The 19,300-nt window shown below is 39.8% G+C and overlaps 1 protein-coding gene and 1 pseudogene across 1 annotated transcript; one reads left to right on the top strand and one right to left on the bottom strand.

Annotated features, from left to right (window-relative positions):
* Positions 1-644: 644 nt before the first annotated feature.
* On the top strand, positions 645-13,090 carry LOC111406818 (annotated as a pseudogene).
* A 3,009-nt stretch (positions 13,091-16,099) lies between these two features.
* Positions 16,100-18,527, bottom strand: LOC111406817. Its single transcript, XM_023036189.1, has 8 exons — positions 18,386-18,527; positions 17,996-18,202; positions 17,647-17,831; positions 17,477-17,578; positions 17,180-17,365; positions 16,962-17,095; positions 16,607-16,877; positions 16,100-16,471 (listed from the first exon to the last, which is right to left on the bottom strand). The coding sequence occupies exons 1-8, from the start codon at positions 18,525-18,527 to the stop codon at positions 16,100-16,102; spliced, it is 1,599 nt and encodes a 532-aa protein (XP_022891957.1).
* Between the last annotated feature and the right edge of the window lie 773 nt (positions 18,528-19,300).

The following is a 19,300-nucleotide window of genomic DNA, read 5'->3' as shown; positions in this document are numbered from 1 at the left end:
GGATTTTCATTGAAAACTGGACAATTAGACAACTATGGATTGCAAATGAATTCAAGAAAAGTAAAGGAGTTTGTAGAATTCAACAAAGGTATAATTTGTATCACAATTTCTATCTAAACACAAAATCCTTGTGAGAATTGAAATTTTGTTTGAATTCCGTTGTGCATGGTAAGTGAATTCCCAACACTTTTTACGTGATAATTTTTTTAATATATCTAAAGTGGTTTGTTTTTTCTTTGTACTCAACTTCATCCTAGTTTTTTACAAAGCACATATTTCTTTCATTTTGTGGAGAATAATTATTTAACATTATGAAAAACTTGAAAATGTCACTTTTGAAGACAAATTGCTCTGATACCAAATTCATGCAAAATGCTACGGAAGAATCGTAGGAAAAGAGAAAAGGGAAGAGAAAAAGAGAAAAGAGAGGAGAAGAGCGAGAGAACAGAGAGATAAGGGAGAAAATACCAATTATTCTATATTTCATATGCCCCCTTTGTATAGGATCTAAACTAGTCCTAATTGAAGTAGATAAATATTATGAAATCAATGAAATCAAAAAACTAATAATGTTTCGTAAAATAAATATCAAAAAATGGAAACTAATTATAATAATATCTCTTTAATATTGCATTACTTAAACCATGAGTGTGTCTTCAAGCAGACGTCATTGCATTTATTCTGTAAGTTGCAGATGATAAATTAATTGGGATATACTTGAGTTCTTTAGCTTGGGAGAAAAGTATAATTAGCTTTCGAGGTAAAAAGAAGCATGCTTTAATTTGTAAAACTTCAGAATGTGCATCCACATTCTTGTGCAAACAATAGCCATCAAGTAATGATTTTTATACTCATCTTGGATTTATTATCCATATGTATGATCAATGCTTTCGACTTCACTTATTAATGGCTAGTAATTTTAAGCCATGGATTCTTTAATGCTACTTCTTCCAGCAGTCTAGTTAGTGGAATGATGGATTAAACAGCAGTCAGGACTGATTATGGAAAGGATGTTGTTCCTTATGATTTGCATTTATTGACAGAACCATACGGTATCCACTTCATGGTTGAGATATTTCACTTCCTCTGATCATTGTTGAATGTCCTTGAACATGTAGGAATGGGCCCCAGAGCTAATATTGTCTCATTTGATGAAAATGTGCAGCTTTTTGCCTCAGGTTTGATCAATTCAGCTATTCAATTGGGTGGTCATGCCATTGGCAATCATCCTAGGCTGCTGAGTTTGGTACAAGATGAACTATTCCGTAATTTGATGCAATTTGGCCTTTCAATGAGTCCGCTTATCCTTTCAATGGTCAGATAGCTGTTGTTCAAGGAATGGCTGAGAGGATAGGCATTTGTTCAATAAATTCAGAACTACCTCTAGTAAATCTTGAGGAGTATACTCCATTCTAGATGGTCAAATGTGAGAAATATGGTGATCCTGATTATTGGGTTCCTTTTGTCGGCAAAAGGAAGTAGATAAAAAGAAGGTTGATGATTGGTGCTGATCACTTTAATCGAGACCATAAAAAGGGTTTTGAATTTCTTCAAGGAGCATGCCTGTTACGTGAGAAGCTCGATCGACAAAGTGTGGCTTGCTTTTTCAGAAATACTGCTGCATTAGATAAAATCCTTTTTGGAGATTTTCTTGGAAATCATGATGAATTTCTCGTCCAGGTTCTACATGAATTTGCTGGAACATTCGATTTCCAAGATATGAACCTGGATTCTGCATTGCGTCATTTGGACACTTTTCAACTACTTGGAGAATCTCAAAAGATACATGGAGTGCTCGAAAGCCAAGCAGATAGATATTATAACAAATCACCTCAGATTTTAGTTAATAAAGATGTTGCTTTTACGTTGTCCTCTTCCCTGATAGTTCTCGACACTGACCACCACAATGCACAGGTGAAGAAAAAGATGACTGAAGAGGATTTTATCCACAATAATAGGGACATAAATGAAGGTAATGATCTCCCTCGTAAGTTCCTGTCAGAGCTATATTACTCAATTTGCAAGAATGAGATCTACACAATGTCTGAACAAGTTGCTGTGTTGGGAAATTGTTGTCAAACGACCTCTCCGGACAATGACGTAACTCGGTTATGTTCTATGTTGGCGTCGACCAAATGACTAAATGGTAAATCGACACCACAATTGAAATAACCCGACCCAAAAGTTGATTGGGTCATTTGAAGCAACCTAATTTATTTAATGCTGTTCATAGTCCATTTCCACTTACCTAGACAGCTAATGAGAGGTAATTCACTTGGTAGCCCATTTAAATTGTGTTGGGCCCTTTTTTGATCCATTAATGTGCCCTAATTTCTACTTACCTTACACGCCCATTTCACTTGAATATATGGGTCTTCTTCTTTGGCCTCACTGTGTGTGAAAAACCAGCTGACCCTCTTGATGTTTCTCTGCCGCTTTCTGCCCACTCGCCCTATTGCCTTTGTGGTTACTATCTTTGCAATTTTTCCATTCTTTGTGGTCTCCTAAGTGGGTGAATTTCGGCAACCGTAAGTTGATATAGGTTCGAGGAGTGTTTGGTTGTTTTGCTTTGTGGTGTCGATTGAAAAGGAGTGACTAAGCCAAAAAAAATCATCTTGGTGATCTATTATTCCATACAACATCTGGTATCAAAGTATAGGGAGGATTTTTCTGGCCAAAAGAAACCATAATCACCGTTTTTCACGAAGGGGACACACTTGAAAGTCCTATTTCTAGCCAAACTACTCACTTGTTAGGAAAACTAAGACCATACTCAAAACCAGTAGGTGGAGGCGACAAGACTGTAGCTCTTCGACGGAGGTGCATGATGGTTGCTCCCGACGAGCTCTCTTCAGGCAGAATACTTATTTTGATTCCTGAACGTACTGATACCGTTTGTTTAGTGTTTTAGGTTACTCAAGAAAACTTGGATGATTTTGCCTCTGGACGCTCATTTTGTGATCGTTGGCCAACTACATTAAAATACATTTACTGAATCTTTAGGGCGAATAGTGGTGGCCCTAAAGCAGGAGATTCGCATCTCTCAATTTTATGGACTTCAGATGTGTCCGCTCTGATAAATTGGCTTGTCCCAATTAAATTTTCTACACTAGCCTATCATCGAGTGGAGGTGATAATAGGATTTGGGGTTACCGTATGGGATAATCATTGCTTGTGCTAGGTATTAGGAACTACCTGCTCTTACGTGATTCAGTATTTTGTTCTTTAATTAAATTCGTTATCTTCGTGATATACTCTGTGTGGAATTGATGTGATTGAAACTGCTTTGTTTGACATTTATCGTTGTTGTCTCGTTAATTTTTGTTAGAACACCATGACCTTACCGGCTTCAAACATTCCCTTAATCTAAGATCGCGAAACTTATGAAATCTTGGAAATCTAGAATGGTGTATCCTATCTGTGACCCTAAGACTACATTATGTGGTTTGATTGTGACTTTGTGCATTTCTGAATTGATTCATAAAAATGACAACTCACAATTTTGATTTGAAAATTTTTAATGGAAATGGGGATTTTCAATATAGCAAGATGAGAAATATTTTGATCCAACAAAAAGTTTCAAAAGCTATTGTAGGTAATTTTCCGGCTGATTCTTCAAAAGAACAAAAAGAGGAAGTTGATGAGCTTCCTACACTTCAATCATTTTAAACTTGTTTGGCGCAATTTTGAGAAAATTGGGTAAACTGAAAATCACAAAAGAACTTTGAAAAAAATTAGAGGACTTGATTTGCTTAAATCTACTCCAAACAAACTTTACCTACTTGAGCATTTTTTCAGTTTTAAAATGGATCTTTCAAATGATCCTGATAACAATTTAGACGTGTTTAACAAATTTGTCCAAGATATCATTAACAGCAAAGAGATGGTATCAAAAACTTGTAAAGCTATAATTCTGCTTAATTCTATTCCTGGCACTTACAAAGAAGTTAAAAATGCGATCAAGTATGGTAGAGATACTTTGACACTTGAAATTGTCATAGACTCTCTCAGAAGTAAGGAGATGGAAATTAAAGCTGAAAAACATGATAAGAAAGGCGGTGAGATTCACATGGTAAGGGGTAGAACTCAATTTAAGCAAACAATAATGAATGTCTCCATAGTAGTGGCGAGTCAAGTACTAATGGAAGTAAAAAGAAGGGGAAAGGTAGGTCTAGATCAAAATCTAGCACTAAGGTTAGGAATGCTATAACTGTGGAAACACGAGGCATTTATAAAAGATTGCTATAAAGAAAAGGGTAAGTTGAAGGCAATAGAGAGAGATTAACTAAATCTGTTATCTTCTGCTTTCAATGTTGATGAGAGTGAAGTGTATATGATTACGAGTCCTATTACTTACTGCTGAATTGAATCTAACTGCCAATTCTTGTTTTTATGAATAGATACTTAAATCTAGTACATCTTTTCATGTAACATCATAAAGAATTGGTTTGAAAACTTGCATGAATCAAATGATGAGCATGTTGTACTATGTGACAATTCTACTTATACTGTTGCTATGATTGGTGACATTACCTTAAAGTTTGACACTGGCTTTGTGTATACGTTAAATGATGTTAGATATATTCCTGAACTATCTAAGAACTTGATTTCAGTAGGAAAACTTGAAAAGGCTAACTTCACCTGTAAAATTGGAAATGGAGTTTTAAAATTGGTTAAGGGTGCTCTTGTTTTCATTAAAGGACTCAGGAGAAATGATATTTATGTCAATATTGGAGAAGTGAGATCTAGATTCCCTTATCTCGTTTGCTAAGGCCGATCACACACATAAATGGCACAATAGACTTGTACGTATAGGTATTAAGATCTTGAACTCCTTAATGAAAAGGGTATTTTTGGCAATGATTGTGTATGATTTGTCTTTTTGTAATCACTGTGTGCTTGGTGAACATCACAAATCTTCATTCTCCATGAACTTTCATAAAACTAAAGGCATACTTGAATATGTGCATTCAGATTTGAGGGGTTCTGTTAATAATCCCACCTCGGGTGGAAATAGGTATTTTTTTTTGTCCATTATTGATGATTACACGAGGAAAGTGTGGGCCTATCTTTTAAAAGATAAGTCTAGTACCTTTCATATATTTAATAATTGGAAAAGACAAGTAGAGAACCAAACTGGCAAGAGGATCAAATATTTGATAACAGATAATGACCTAGAGTTTTGTAACACTAAATTTGATAATACATGCCAAGAAAACGGAATAACAAGGCATAAGACTGTTCCTTACACTCCTCAACAAATCGGGGTAGATGAAAGGATGAATAGAACCATACTTGATCAAGTGTGTTACATGATGCTAAGTTCTAGTGTCCCAAAATCTTTTTGAAGTGAAGCTGTTATGACTACTTGTTATTTGATTAATTTGATTCCATCTACTATATTGAATGGTGATAGTCCTCATGAAAAATAGTTTGGTAAACTAAGTGATTATTCTGTGCTTAGAACTTTTGGATGTACTGCTTTTCCCATTAAAGTGAGGAAAGCTTGAACTGAACTTAGAGCTAAAAATGTGGTTTTTAGGTTACCCTGAGGGTGTTAAGGGTTACAAGTTATAGGATAGAAGCCAAAAAAGGATTAAGATCATTGTGAGTAGAGATGTTACGTTTAGCAAGGCTGAAATGTCTTGCCTTAAGATTGAATATGAGCCTGTGAGTGAGGAAGAGAATCCTCTAGCAGATTATAATTTAACTAGGGACAAAGAGAAAAGACAATGTAGAGCCGCTAGAAGATTTAGATATGAGTCTAAGTTAGCTTTTGCTCATGCTAGCTACGAGGAGCTAGTTGACAAAAAGCCAAAAACCTTTGAAGATGCGATGAGAAGTAAACAATCAAAAGAGTGATTTAAGGCAATGAAAAAGAAGAAGAGCTGCTTAGAAAAGAGTTAAACTTGGGGACTAGAAAACTTAGACCTAATCAACAATTGATTGTAAGTGGGTTTTTAAGGTTAAGAAGGGTGCTAGTGAATCTGAACCCTTAAGATTTAAAACTAAGTTAGTGGCCAAGGGATAAACACAAAAGGAATGTGTTGATTATAATGAGATTCTTTCACCTATTGTTAAGTATATTACTATTAGGGTCATGCTTGCATTAATTACACATTTTGACTGGGAACTTGAACAACTTGATGTAAAAACTGTTCTTTTTACATGCTAAATTTGATAAGCAAATCTTTATGAATCAACCTAAAGGTTTTTAAGATAAATTAAGACATGATCATGTGTGTTTCTTGAAAAACTCTCTATATGGCTTAAAGCAATCACCAAGAGAGTGGTATAAGAGATTTGATTCTTTTGTACTCGCTATAGGGTGTCAAATGAGTAAATCTGATCGCTGCCTATATTTCCAATATGATGATGCAAATAACAACTATGTGTTCTTACTCCTATATGTGGATGATATGCTAACAGTTAGTCCATCACTTAAATGGCTAAACAAGACAAAAACAAAGTTGAATGGTGAATTTGACATGAAGAACCTAAGAAAAGTAAAAAGACTCTTAAGTATGGAAATTGAAAAAGATAGGTCAAATTCTACTTTGTTTTTAAATCAGACCTCATATATTTCAAAGGAGTTAAAAAGATTTAACATGCATGAGTGCAAACTTGCTACACTACCTTCAACTAATCATTTTGTGTTATCTAAAGATCAAGCGCCATGTAATGAGAAAGAAATAGAACACGAATAAGATTCCATATTCTAATTTGATTGGATTTATTATGTATTTAATGGTTTGCACCAGATGGACTTAGCCTTTGCGGTTACTACTCTTAGTATATATATGTCTAATCCAAGTCTTGAGCACTGGAAAGCCTTAAAATGGATGTTAAGGTATTTAAAGGGAACTAGTAATGTAGGTCTAAAGTTTGTTATTAATAAAGAAGGTGTAAAATTAAAGGAGTTTGTATACCTTCCTAGTTACTATTTTTGTGATTTTACCTTCCTTTGTGGTCTCCTAAGTGGATGAATCTCAGTAACCGTAAGTGTATAGAGGTTGGAGGAGTATTAAGTTTTTTTGCTTTGTGGTGACGATCGAAAAGGAGAAACTGAGCCCAGGAAATCATCTGGGTGATCTATTATTCTGCACAACATGCTGATTTTGCTGAAATGACTCTTAACCGATGGATTGATTTGATGCAAAAACCAAAGAAAACTTCTCCATACATTGACATTGATTCCAAAGCCTGCCTCAACCATATCTCAACGGTATTTGATTATGCAGAACATGAGGATATTTACTAGACATGTATAGATGGATTCTTAGCTGTTGCAAAAATTTCAGCATGCCATCATTTTGAAGATGTTTTGGATGATCTGGTAGTGTCTCTATTTAAGTTCACTATTCTTGAATCCCTCATCGGTTGAGGAACCTGTTATAGCCTTTGGTGATGACGCAAAAGCTAGGATGGCTTCTATAACTGTGTTCACTATTGCAAACAGATATGGGGATTTTATCCGCACTAGCTAGAGAAATATTTTGGATTACATCTTAAGATTATTAAAGCTTAGCTTTCTTCCTGCTCATGTAGCCAGTGATGTAACAGATGACTCAGAGATGTCATCTGAACCTAGACAAGGAAAGCTTCTAAGGAATTCATTATCTTCTGCTCCGAGCAATCCATTGGTACTCCTAGGCGATCTTCTGGCCTAATGGACCGATTCAATTAGCTCTTATCTCTAGAAATGAAAGAGCCAAGGTCTCAATCTACTAAACAACAACTTACTTACTGCCCATCAACGCATACTTCAGGCAATTTAGAAGTGTCATATTGATTATATCTTCACTAAAAGCAAGTTTTTGCAAGCTGATTCTTTATTATAGCTTAAATAGGCACTCATATGGGCTGCCAGGCGACATCAAAAGGGTAATAGCTCTGTCGAGGATGAAGACACAGCCATTTTTGGCCTGGAATTGCAATTACCCTGAATAATCGAGATAGGATTGGACTTCTCCAGCAGGGTGTTTACGAGCACATTTCAATCAAATGTAATGGCTTGTATACTAGTTGAAAAGGCTATTTTTGGACTTCATATTTGACACGACCCATCCCGATTCAACCTAATTGACTCGACACGTGTCGTGCGTCGATGGTAGATGCCAGCTATAAATGCCGAACCCACCACCAAGGCAAACTTGACATAATTTGACTGTGCTAAATTTCTATGAAAATTTTGACAGAGTGTCCCCTTAAAAATGGACAAAACCAACCTGAAAAATCATCAAAACCTCAAATAGACCTTCAAACCAAAAGTTTTGGAAACCACCACTTCCTCTAATACCACCACAACTACAACAAAATATAACAAAATTCGACTGAGTGCTTCTACAACATCATCATGTCAACATGCAAGCATTACATCAATTACCAACCTTTCCACGAAGTGCATGACACACCAAATATTAGACAAAGTACTAAATAAACATGAGTCCCCCAACTATTCATTACATACTATGAACGGTCTCTTTCGCTTCAACAGACTTTTCCAAGTATCTCAAAAATCAACGGTCTCCTGATAGGAAAAACATGACAAAAATATGAGTTTGTAACTCAGTGAGTGGATTATTTGCAAATAAGTAAACTTTTTTCATTTATGCATATTTTCTAAAAATTTTAACTTTATTAAATCCTTGAGAATTTCTGAATCTAGTAATGTCTTTAAAAACTAGACATGATTACATTATAAAATTATTTATTCTAAATTCTAGATAAGTATCTGTGAGATATAACAAATATAAAGAATTTGATATTCATGAAAATCTATGAAATATTACTGCTGCTCAATAGTATAAGCTGAAAGCTTTATTCTGAAAACTGAATTAACTGACTTCCATAATCTGAAATCTGAGAACTGAATAAATACTGAAAAATCACACCAAAAAGAGTACACAATGAATAGCCTTACTCATGTACAGAGTAATCTCGATGTACAAGGCAAAGCTATTCAAATCTGATAATCTGGTCATACGTACGCAGAGTTGCCCCAAAGGCTAATCACCCTAGTACACGGCCCAAAGCCTATGTGTGTACGAGAGTGGGTCCTAAAGACCTCTGATAATCTGGTCATACACTATGGAAACACATTCACGATAGTACAGAGTGGGTAAAATAACTATAACTAGTCATACACTGTGGAAACACATTCACATCAGTGCAAACTGGGGTAAAATCACCTGAGTACTTTCTGGTGGTTTTTAGAAATAACTTTAACTATACTGAAACATGTAATAAGAATATAACATGCTACTAAAATAATTTAACCGAACTGAATTTAACTTTAAAAGCAATTGATAATAAAATTTATTTTATTCTAAAAATCATGCTATGAAATCAATTTTATAAAATAAATAACTTTAAAATTTAAAGAAGACTTATTTCTGAAAAATAAGTTTTATCCACTCATAAGGTATGAGCTACAAGCTAGATTGGCTGATAAACGTTTCCAATTTCCTCGCCACCACCTGAAATATGATATTAATAACCAATTTATCCTCTATCTAATCAAGAAACCTTAATATCTAGATAGACCTTAAAATTAAATTTTCTGGACACTTGAATAAGTTCTCAAATTTTCCTTTATTAATTGGAGCTAATCACATTTTATAATCCATTGACTAATAACTAATTTACCAACATAACCTTCACTTCCAAACATCACTGTGACAATCCACATCATTCAAGTGACAAGAAGTTGCTATAATTCAACTAATTAAAATTTTCCTCTTGTTCCATAATTTCATGCTTCCAAATAATTATTTTCTCAACATCATCATTTTCATGAACATACTTAATCCCAAAAATCCCAAATAAAATTTCTAGGGTTTGCTAAAATAATATCCCTTACCTAGCTGAAATTGGAAATGAAGAAATCCCCAAACTTGAGCTCCAATTCGCACAAATATCACCTAAAATTCGACATTTTATTCTACAAGTTAAAACCCTAAAAATTCAATATAAATCATACTTAATCACTCGAAAACAAAGTGGAAAAATTAAACCCAACTTGAAGAGATTAACCTTACCTTTTTTCTTCTTCTTTTTCCTTTCTTCTTTTCCTTTTTCTTTTTCTTTTTCCTTTCTTCTTTCCTTTTTTCTCCCTTCACTGCCGGTCTCTGCTTCTCTCGTTACTCTGTGTGTGTGTGTGTGTTTTGGTGTGAAATTGAGAGAGAATGGGTCAAATGGTTGAATTAAATGGTCCACTAACCCATAATTGCAAACTAAGTCCTTCAACTCTCTTTTTCATATCACATTTAATCCTAACACTTCCAAAATTATATAAGTTCCCAACTTTTGAAAATTTCACTATTGACCTTGACTAGATAAAAATATGGGTTGTAACAATATTTGTCAGCGACTGCTTTCCTGTCAAGAGAACTTAGCAGATGAACTTTTAAGCTACTGCAACTAGTTCTCGAGGTTGATGCTCAAGTTCCTAACCAATATTGTGAGCAAATCACTCAGTCGTCTAGTTAAACCAAATTCAAAACACATTCATTCCCAAATAGGATGGCGAACTATTGCCTCTTTATTTTCTATTACCACTAGACACCCAAATCCTTCTAAACCAGGATTTGATACCTTATCATTTATCATGTGTGATGGAGCCCACTTGTTTTTAGCTAATTTTAGTCCGCATAAATGCAACAAGGCAATTTGAAAAACTTTACCTTGGAAAGACTGATAGATCACTCTGAGCTGTGGATCTCATGGCAAGTTGGTTCGGTTGCTTGTTTAGGACAGTGGGCTCAAGATGCTAGGAAAGCTATGTTCGAGGTCGAAACTGTGAAATTATCTCAAGATACCGAAGAGATATGGCTTAGGCTTGTTCAAGGGTTGCGGAAAGTTGTTTAGATAAGATAGAAGTATGGAACCATGCTGTAGTATCATTGCAGATGTACTTAAAGAGAGCCAACAAGATTCACCTTCCGCTTAGCTTGTTGCCACAATGTTTTGAAAAGGCAATTTTTTTTTAATCGGTAAATGTAAACTTTCATATATCAAAATTCATTTACATATACACTGGGCATACCGGGCAATCAAAGGCCAAGTAATCAATACAAAAATGGCAATTCACAATGCTTGATTTGGCGGAAATTGGACTGGGAAATTCTCAAACTCAAAAGGAGTATCAAAACATAAAAAGCACACTTGTCGTTACAAAAGTTTCTTACATGTATTCCATAAGTTATCATAGTTGTCAAGCTTCTGCAAACTTTGGCGGAATGTCATTGATCGAATGGAATAATATATGAAGCTTAAGATTAAAAGAAGCGAGAAGCTATAAGAATTAGTTTCTCGAACTGCTAAAGAACACCTTGTTTGTAATGAAGTTAGAGTGCTTATACCTGTTGACCCCAAAAAGTGTTGCCAACAGATGCCGGACCTACCGGGGCACACATGAACGAAGGTCCTACACGCTAAGACACATGGATTGTCTGGAACGAACCTCTTTAGAAGCGTGGGAGTAGCTCAACGGTACGGGACGAGTACGGTCGAAATCCGGTGGGATGTTCGTAATTCGATTGTACAATAATTACCAATCGGTATTCATGAATGTGAATGTAAATATGTATATATTTGTGTTGTGTTGTAAGACAATATTAAAGAGAGAGTAAAGTGTGGTTCCTTGTATTGATTCTTGCATTAACCTTTCGATGTTATACAGAGGAAGTATTTATAGTGTTACATGTGAAATGGCGGCCCTTAGATGAGGTGGCACGTGGCCTCATCTCCTTAACTCAAATATCTAATCCTAGGCATCATCCTTGACTTGCTAGCTTGCTGCACATTTATTGCTTGTGCAGAACCCCCTTGCTAGTAATAAGACTTAACACATGCACTCATGACAAACGTTCCATCAATCATTCAAACAAGATCTTTATGTAGAAGATCTCTTAGGAGAGATGATCATGGAAGAAGTTCCTTCATGGTTTGGGGACTTCCGCCACTCACGTATTACTTCCCCTTCAGGGCTTCGAAAATATCCATAGGCCTCGGCATATGGAGTTTGGCAATATTAAAGGCCTCTGTATATGGGCCTCGACCATTTAGCCCACTTCGACTAGAGTGTCACGGGGTTTGAATTCAGTGCCAATTCAGCCCACTTCGGCCAGAGTGCCACGTGGTTCGGATTGAGTAGGCCAAGGATGACACTACGTAACAATAGTCTCCCAAGTCCAAATATAGTCATTTATGTAATGCATGGACTTGAATGAAGTAAAGTCGGTGGGTAGTTTGAAATGTGTTGCTGCGGGTGAATGATGTAGTAGCCGAGGTGGTGAGAAACCGAACCTGTGAAGCTTGATGGCTGAATGTTGAAGATGAAGCTGAGGTTGTTGGGACTGAATGTTGAAGATAAAGCTGAGGTGGTTGGGAAACCGAACCTGCGAGACTTGATGGCTGAATGTTGAAGATGAAGCAGAGGTTCATTGATGATAATTTTTCCTTGTTAGTTGTGCCATTGATTTGATATTTTGCGCATGTTTTCCAGGAGAGGTAGATAAATCGTTGCGACTTCCAAGGCGCCTGCCGTCGAATTAAAATCATAATTATTAGAACAGCTGGAGATTCTAGAAGCAGACGTGTTGGCTGAGGTGCGTGGGAGACACGCTTAAATCTGAGGCGTAGGTTTGAAAAACTGTTTGAATTCTACGCCTCGGATTTGATTTAAAATGAAGGGTTCAGATTGAATGAGCTTCGATCTGACGGTGGGGGTTTGTCCTGACCCTTTATAAAAGGTGAGAAAGCTCCCTTTTTCAGAATTTTCCAGCATTTGCAATTTGATTTCCCCTCTCAGATCTTAAACATTCCGGCGTTGAAGTAATCTTGTTTACTGCTTTTCCGGCAAACTCAGTTCGCGTAGTCTTTCAGTAGGTATTTTTCACAGGAATTCCTCTTATCGTTTTCTTAGTTGCTTTCTGAGATGGAGTCGACCTCGGGAAGGGAGTTGGTCACTGTCGCGTCATTTGGTCGGGAGTCTAGTTATAGGGAGGAGTCCGAGGTCGAGCAAATTGCTATGACCGAAGAAGAGGTAGATTACAATGTAGAGTGGGGGCGTCCAGAGTCCCTTTGAATATGACGTCGAAGAGGTTGGGGGAGATAAAGGAGAGGTGTTGTGTACCTTATTATGTGGAGATGCTAGTCCCCGAGGCTCATGAGCAAGCCTATTATTCGAGGCAGGGGTGTGTTGCAGTGAGTGAATATTTATTTAAGGCAGGTATGCGTCTTCCTCTGCACCCCTTTTTCAGGGTTGTGCTGAGGAATTTCATGTTGTCGTCGACCCAGGTTCTGCCAAATGGGTGGAGCCAATTGGTCGGGTCGTACTTCCTATGGAAAGAAGTGTCGCTTGGGGAGGACATGCCTCTCCACGTTTTTATGACTCTCTTTCAGCCTAGGATAATAGGCAAGGAGTCCAAGGGGTGGTACTACTTGACTCCATGGGGGGCCCATGCGCCTTTTGTGGTGGGGCTACCTTCTTCCATAAAGGGGTGGAAGGAGTCATGGTTCTGGGTTAGGGGCAGGTGGCAAGCGGTGAAGGGAGACAAAGCCCTGTCTTGCATGGTACCAACCCAGTACAACGAAGCTCGTGAATCTCCCACCCTAGTAGTTTGCATTCCTTTGTTAGCTCTAATTTTTTGTCTAACTGTTGATGCTTCGGTTGTAGATTGCAGTACGAGGTTCGAACTGAGCAGGGAGGAGTTTGAAGTAATAGAGGATATTTACAAGAGACCTCTAAAGCTTCGCCACTTCGACCACCTCATCGAAAAAAGTCACTATTTCCTAGACTTCGAACTGATGGCCTCCAAGGGTATGAAGCCTCCACACTTGTATATTTTTGTATTTTCATTTTGGTACTAACGCAGTGTGTTGTGCAGATAAGTTTAAGAGGAATGAGTACCCAGCTCCTGACATGGCGTCCATTCTGAAGGCGACCTCTAATGTGAAGGCACGGCCCCTGAAGCCCTGGTCCAGTGGTGTAAAGGAGGTTCGAGGTAGGGTTGAACGACTCTCCAAGGACAGTACTTCAAGGGCTTCTGAAGAGAGGGTTCCCCAGAGGCAAGAGAAGGCCAAAGAGCCTCGGGGGAAGAAGAAGATCACTGATGAGCTGAAGAAGAGAAAACTCGTGCACCTCTCCAGCTCTTCTAGAAAACTTGGGAGTTCTATGTCCCAAGGTAAAGAAGCCGGACCACCGAAGCTACTAGAAGCCACCTCGAAAGCGGTTAAGATCGAAATGGTCAGGCGTGTTGAGGCTGAGGAGGTGAGAGAGGAGGCTACAAGGAGGCAAGCCGAGGCAGCTGAGGAGGAGGTTGCCAAAGAGAGACCTGTTCGCGTACAAGGTAAGTCTCCAAGCTTCCTTGCTAGCAGGGAAGATCCCCTGGCCCCAGCTTTGGTAGAGGCCTTGCCACCTGAGATCCAAAGCGCCACTGAAAGTTTTTATAGATTTTGGATGGATCGGTGGCAGCTGTACACCTCCTCCTGTGACACGATAGATTTAACCATGGCTCTTGTCAGCTAAAGTGTTAGGACCTTTGGTGTCGCACTGGAGTGTAGGGAGGCTTTTACAGGCTTTCAGACGACTGAGAAAAAGACAGCCTCCCTTGTAGAGGAGCTGAAAGCAGCTAGGGCCGAAGCTGAAGATGCTAGGGCCCAAAAATTTGAAGAATCGGCCAAGCTGAAGTCTGCCTTGGCCCAGATAGAGGTGTTGAAGAGGGAGGTGCATGAGTCCCAGTGCAAGGGAGGAGGCAGTGAAGGACTATATTGCAAATTTTCACAACACTGAGGAGTACCAGAGCTTCAGCACGTACTGGAGGAACTTTGCTTACACCGAGGTGATGGAGCGAGCTGAGGAGTTGTACCCAAATAAGGACATGTCGCAACTCAGGTCGAAGTTTATGGACAAGATGCCTCAAACCCCAGCTGATGAGGTAGTGGGAGTTGAAGCAGCAGAGGCAGGAGAAGTAATTTTTTACGTCTAAGCTGCTGATGTCCCAACTGCTGAAGCACCTCCATCACCTTCCCAGGCTTAGGGTAGTTTTCCTTTCAGTTATTGACGATGTACTAGCCTCAGGCCCTCCTTTGTATTTTCAATTGAAAATTAATATAATATCTCTTTTGTTTAATGTTGTTCCTTTCTCTGAAGTGTATTGGCCTCGCTAAGCAATTGAACGTAATATTGATTGATAAACTAAATAACTTTAATTGGGTATCCTGAATCCAATCAGTTGAACAAATAAATTGTACAAGCCTCACAAGTTATGACCAATATGGGACCTAAGCAAATGAATTGTACTTGAACTTAATAACTGTAACCTGAAGGGATCCTAAGGATGGACCGTGTTGCTGCCGAACTAGGAATATTAAAAGTGTATGAGCCTTAGAGTTCAAGCAAGGTGGCCCAGAAATGGGACCGTGGCCTCTCCTTCGAGGTAATGACGCTTCCCAGCATTGTGGATGCTACAGCCTTGTTGAGGCTTCTCTCCTTGGCGTTCAGCCTCGTCAAAGGGAGGCATGTGCATGAGCCTCAGAGTTCAAGCGAGGTGGGCCAAAGATGGGACCGTGGCCTCTCCTCCGAGGTGATGACGCTCCCAACATGTTGAATGGTGCAGCCATGTTGAGGCTTCTCCCCTTGGCGTTCAGCCTCGTTAAAGGGAGGCATGTGCATGAGCCTCAAAGTTCAAGCGAGGTGGCCCAAAGATGGCACCGTGGCCTCTCCCCCGAGGTGATGACGCTTCCCAACATGGTGGATGGTACAGCCATGTTGAGGCTTCACCCCTTGGCATTCAGCCTCGCCAAAGGGAGGCATGTGCATGAGCCTCAGAGTTTAAGCGAGGTGGCCCAAAGATGGGACACTGGCCTCTCCTCCGAGGTGACGACATAATGCAACAGTTTTAAGCAAATGAATTTTATTGAATCATAGAAACGTTACATGAGCTGGGAAAAACCTTCCAGCGAGGTGATACACTCATTGGTAAGAGATTCTGAGGTGCTCGACATTCCATGGACGGGGTTGTGCCTTGCCGTTCATGTCTTCAATCCAGTACGTTCCAGGCCGAATCTCTTCTTTGATTTTATATGGGCCTTCCTAGTTAGGGTCCAAGGAACCGGAACCAGGTTCCTTTGAGGAAAGGAAAACTCTTCTAAGGACCAAGTCATTGATTCGGAATGATCTTTTCTTGACTTTTGAGTTGAAGTATCTCGTCATCTTCCTTTGATATGTACCGAGCTTCAACTGGGAGTCATCTCTTCTTTCTTCAATGAAGCCGAGGTCGCACCTCCTAAGCTCGTCATTTGTGATTTCACTAAAATGCAGACGTCTTGGAGACGGCAGTCCAACCTCAACGGGGATCATTGCCTCAGTTTCAAATGCCATGAGGAAAGGCGTTTCTCCAGTTAAGGTCCTTATGGTGGTTCGGATCGCCCACAGTACTTGTGACAGCTCATCTACCCAAGCCCCCTTTAACACATCAAGCTTCCTTTTTAGGACATGTTTGATTGTTTTATTGACAGCCTCAACTTGGCCATTTGCTTGTGGGTGGTGAGGTGTGGAGAAATGTTTCTTGATGCCAAGTTTCTCGCATAGTTGTCTGACCTTCTTGTTGTCGAATTGTCTGCCATTGTCTGAGACGATCGAATAGGGGATCCCAAATCGGCATATAATATTCTTCCATAAGAACTTGGAAGTGTTTGCTTCTGTAATTTTTGCCAGCAGTTCGGCCTCAACCCATTTTGTAAAGTAATCAATGGCCACAATTGCGAAGCTTACACCTCCTCTACCCTTAGGTAGAGGACCTATGAGGTCCACACCCCACTTTGAGAAAGGCCAAGGGCTAGAGACCGTAGTCAAATCTTGTGACGGTTGTCTTTGTACCGAAGAGAATCATTGGCATTTGTTACATTTTCGTACAAATTGGAGGGCGTCCTTTTTCAGGGTCAGCCAGTAGTACCCCTGCCTCAATATTTTTTGTGCTAAAGATAGACCTCCAGAGTGATTACCACACACGCCCTCATGGACTTCTCTTAATATATAGTTAGCCTCTTCTCCTCTGACGCATCGTAAAAGTGGAGAGGAGAAGCTTCTCTTATAGAGAACATCATCAATGAAGAGGAAGTGGGCTGACCTCCTCCGTAGCTTGTAGGCCTCAAGCTTGTTAGTGGGAAGTACCTGGTCTTTAAGGTATGCTACAATTGGCTGCATCCAGGTAGGGGTCCCAGTGACCCACATGACATTGGGGGTCTCGGTCGATGGTAGGAAGAGGTGCTCTATAGGTACTACCGTGAGTAGTTCCGAATCCTTGCTACTTGCGAGCTTAGAGAGTGCATCCGCATGAGAATTTTCGATGCGCGGGATCTGGATTAGTTCGAATTTTTCATAGGAAGGGATGAGGTTCATTACCATTTTCAGGTAAGAGGCCATTATTTTGTCCTTGGCTGAGAAGTTACCATTCACTTGGCTAACAACCAGCTGGGAGTCACTGCTTATGAGGAGCCTCTTTAATTTCATTTCCCTTGCCAGTCTGAGGCCTGCAAGTAATGCCTCATATTCTGCTACATAGTTGGTGGCCTTGAACCCGAACCTCACTACCAAGTTTAGTTTGTAACCTTCGGGGCTGATGAGGACAACTCCAGCACCTGAGCCGACCCATCCATGAATAAATTCCATGTAGGGGGCTCGACGGGTTCCATGATTTCATCTACGTCGGGTAAGTTGGTGAATTCTACCACAAAGTCAGACAAGGCCTGACCCTTGATGGCCGCCCTAGTCTTGAACACGAGGTTAAATTCGCTTAGCTCCACTGCCCACTTCAACAATCTTCCTGAGGCATCAGGCTTTTGGAGCACTTGCCTTAGGGAAAAGTTCGTCAACACGTGGATGGTGTGAGCTTGAAGTAGGGTCTTAGTTTCCTAGAGGCCGTGATCAAGGCTAAAGCGAGCTTCTCCATATCGGGGTAACGGATTTCCGACGATAGGAGTGCTTTACTTGTATAGTAAACTGGAAGTTGGGTGGTTCCTTCTTCTCGAGTCAGAACCGAACTGATGGCCTCGTTTGAGACGGCTAGGTATAGTTGTAGGATTTCTCCGGGCTTCGATTTGGAGAGGAGGGGGGCCTGCCCCAAGTGCCTTTTCAGGCCTTGGAAGGCATCTTCACATTCCTCGTTCCATTGGAACTTTTTCCCCGTTTTCAGCACTTTGAAAAATGGGAGACATTTGTCTATAGCTTTGGAGACAAAACGGCTAAGTGTGGCCACCCGCCCATTTAAACTTTGCACTTCCTTTGGCTTTTAGGGAGACCTCATCTTGTATAAGGCCTCAATTTTCTCCGGGTTGGCTTCAATTCCACGTTGATTGACCATGTATCCCAAGAATTTACCTGAAGCCACTCCAAAGGAGCATTTGAGGGGGTTGAGCCTCATCCTATATCTTCTCAGGATCTGGAATGTGCTGTTGAGGTGCGTTATGTGGTCCTCAGCCTCCAGACTTTTTACCAACATGTCATCCACATATACCTCCATCGTTTTACCGATGAGGTCCATAAACATTTTGTTGACGAGCCTTTGATAAGTTGCTCCGGCATTTTTCAACCCGAAGGACATCATCCTATAACAATAGAGGCCTCGATCTGTGATGAAAGAAGTGTGCTCCTCATCGACCGGGAGCATGGGTATTTGGTTGTAGCTGGAGTATGCGTCCATGAAGCTCAACAATTCATGCCCAGCCATGGAGTCTACTAGTTGGTCAATCCTTAGGAGAGGAAAGCTGTCTTTCGGGCAAGCTCTGTTGAGATTGGTGAAATCAATGCACACCCTCCACTTACCATTGTGTTTCTTTACCAAAACCAGGTTGGAAACCCACCTCAGATAGGTAGCTTCCCTGATAAAGCCATTTTGGATAAACTTCTAAACCACTTCCTTCAGAGCCTCGTACCTTTCAGGATTGAGGGCTCTCCTTTTTTGCCTGTGTGAGACAACTTTAGGATCGATCTTCAGGTGGTGGCAACTGACCTTAGGGTCTATGCCTACCATGTCCTCATACTTCCAGGCAAAGACATCAAGATTCTTGCTTAGGAAGTCTTTAATCTTTTCCTTCAGAGTGTTGGATAAACCCTTGCCTACTCTCAGCATCTTGAATGGGTCTCGGGAGTCCACCGAGAAGTTCTCAAGTTCCTCGACTAGGGATGCTTGAGGTTCGTGTTCAATTATGCGAGGATCGATTTCGTCAATGACCAAGACCTCCGGATTGGGTGGTGCATAGTGGGAGCATCACCTGGGACGTCAGCCATGACTAT

The sequence above is a fragment of the Olea europaea genome, chromosome 12 (genome assembly GCF_002742605.1).
Source record: "Olea europaea var. sylvestris chromosome 12, O_europaea_v1, whole genome shotgun sequence".
Classification (NCBI taxonomy): Eukaryota; Viridiplantae; Streptophyta; class Magnoliopsida; order Lamiales; family Oleaceae; genus Olea; species Olea europaea.
Note: the sequence above shows the minus strand (reverse complement) of the source record. Positions and strands in the feature narration are given on the sequence as shown.

Excerpts from the sequence above, each read along its gene's own strand:
- LOC111406817 (XM_023036189.1), bottom strand. The coding sequence starts at position 18,527 with ATGGAGGTATATGTGGATGACATGTTGGTAAAAAGTCTGGAGGCTGAG. Across the intron at positions 17,832-17,995 it reads ACTTCCAGTTTACTATACAA|GAAGATTGTTGAAGTGGGCA; the intron begins GTAAAGCACTCC and ends CTGATGCCTCAG. Across the intron at positions 17,579-17,646 it reads TCATGGATGGGTCGGCTCAG|GCCACCAACTATGTAGCAGA; the intron begins GTGCTGGAGTTG and ends TTCGGGTTCAAG.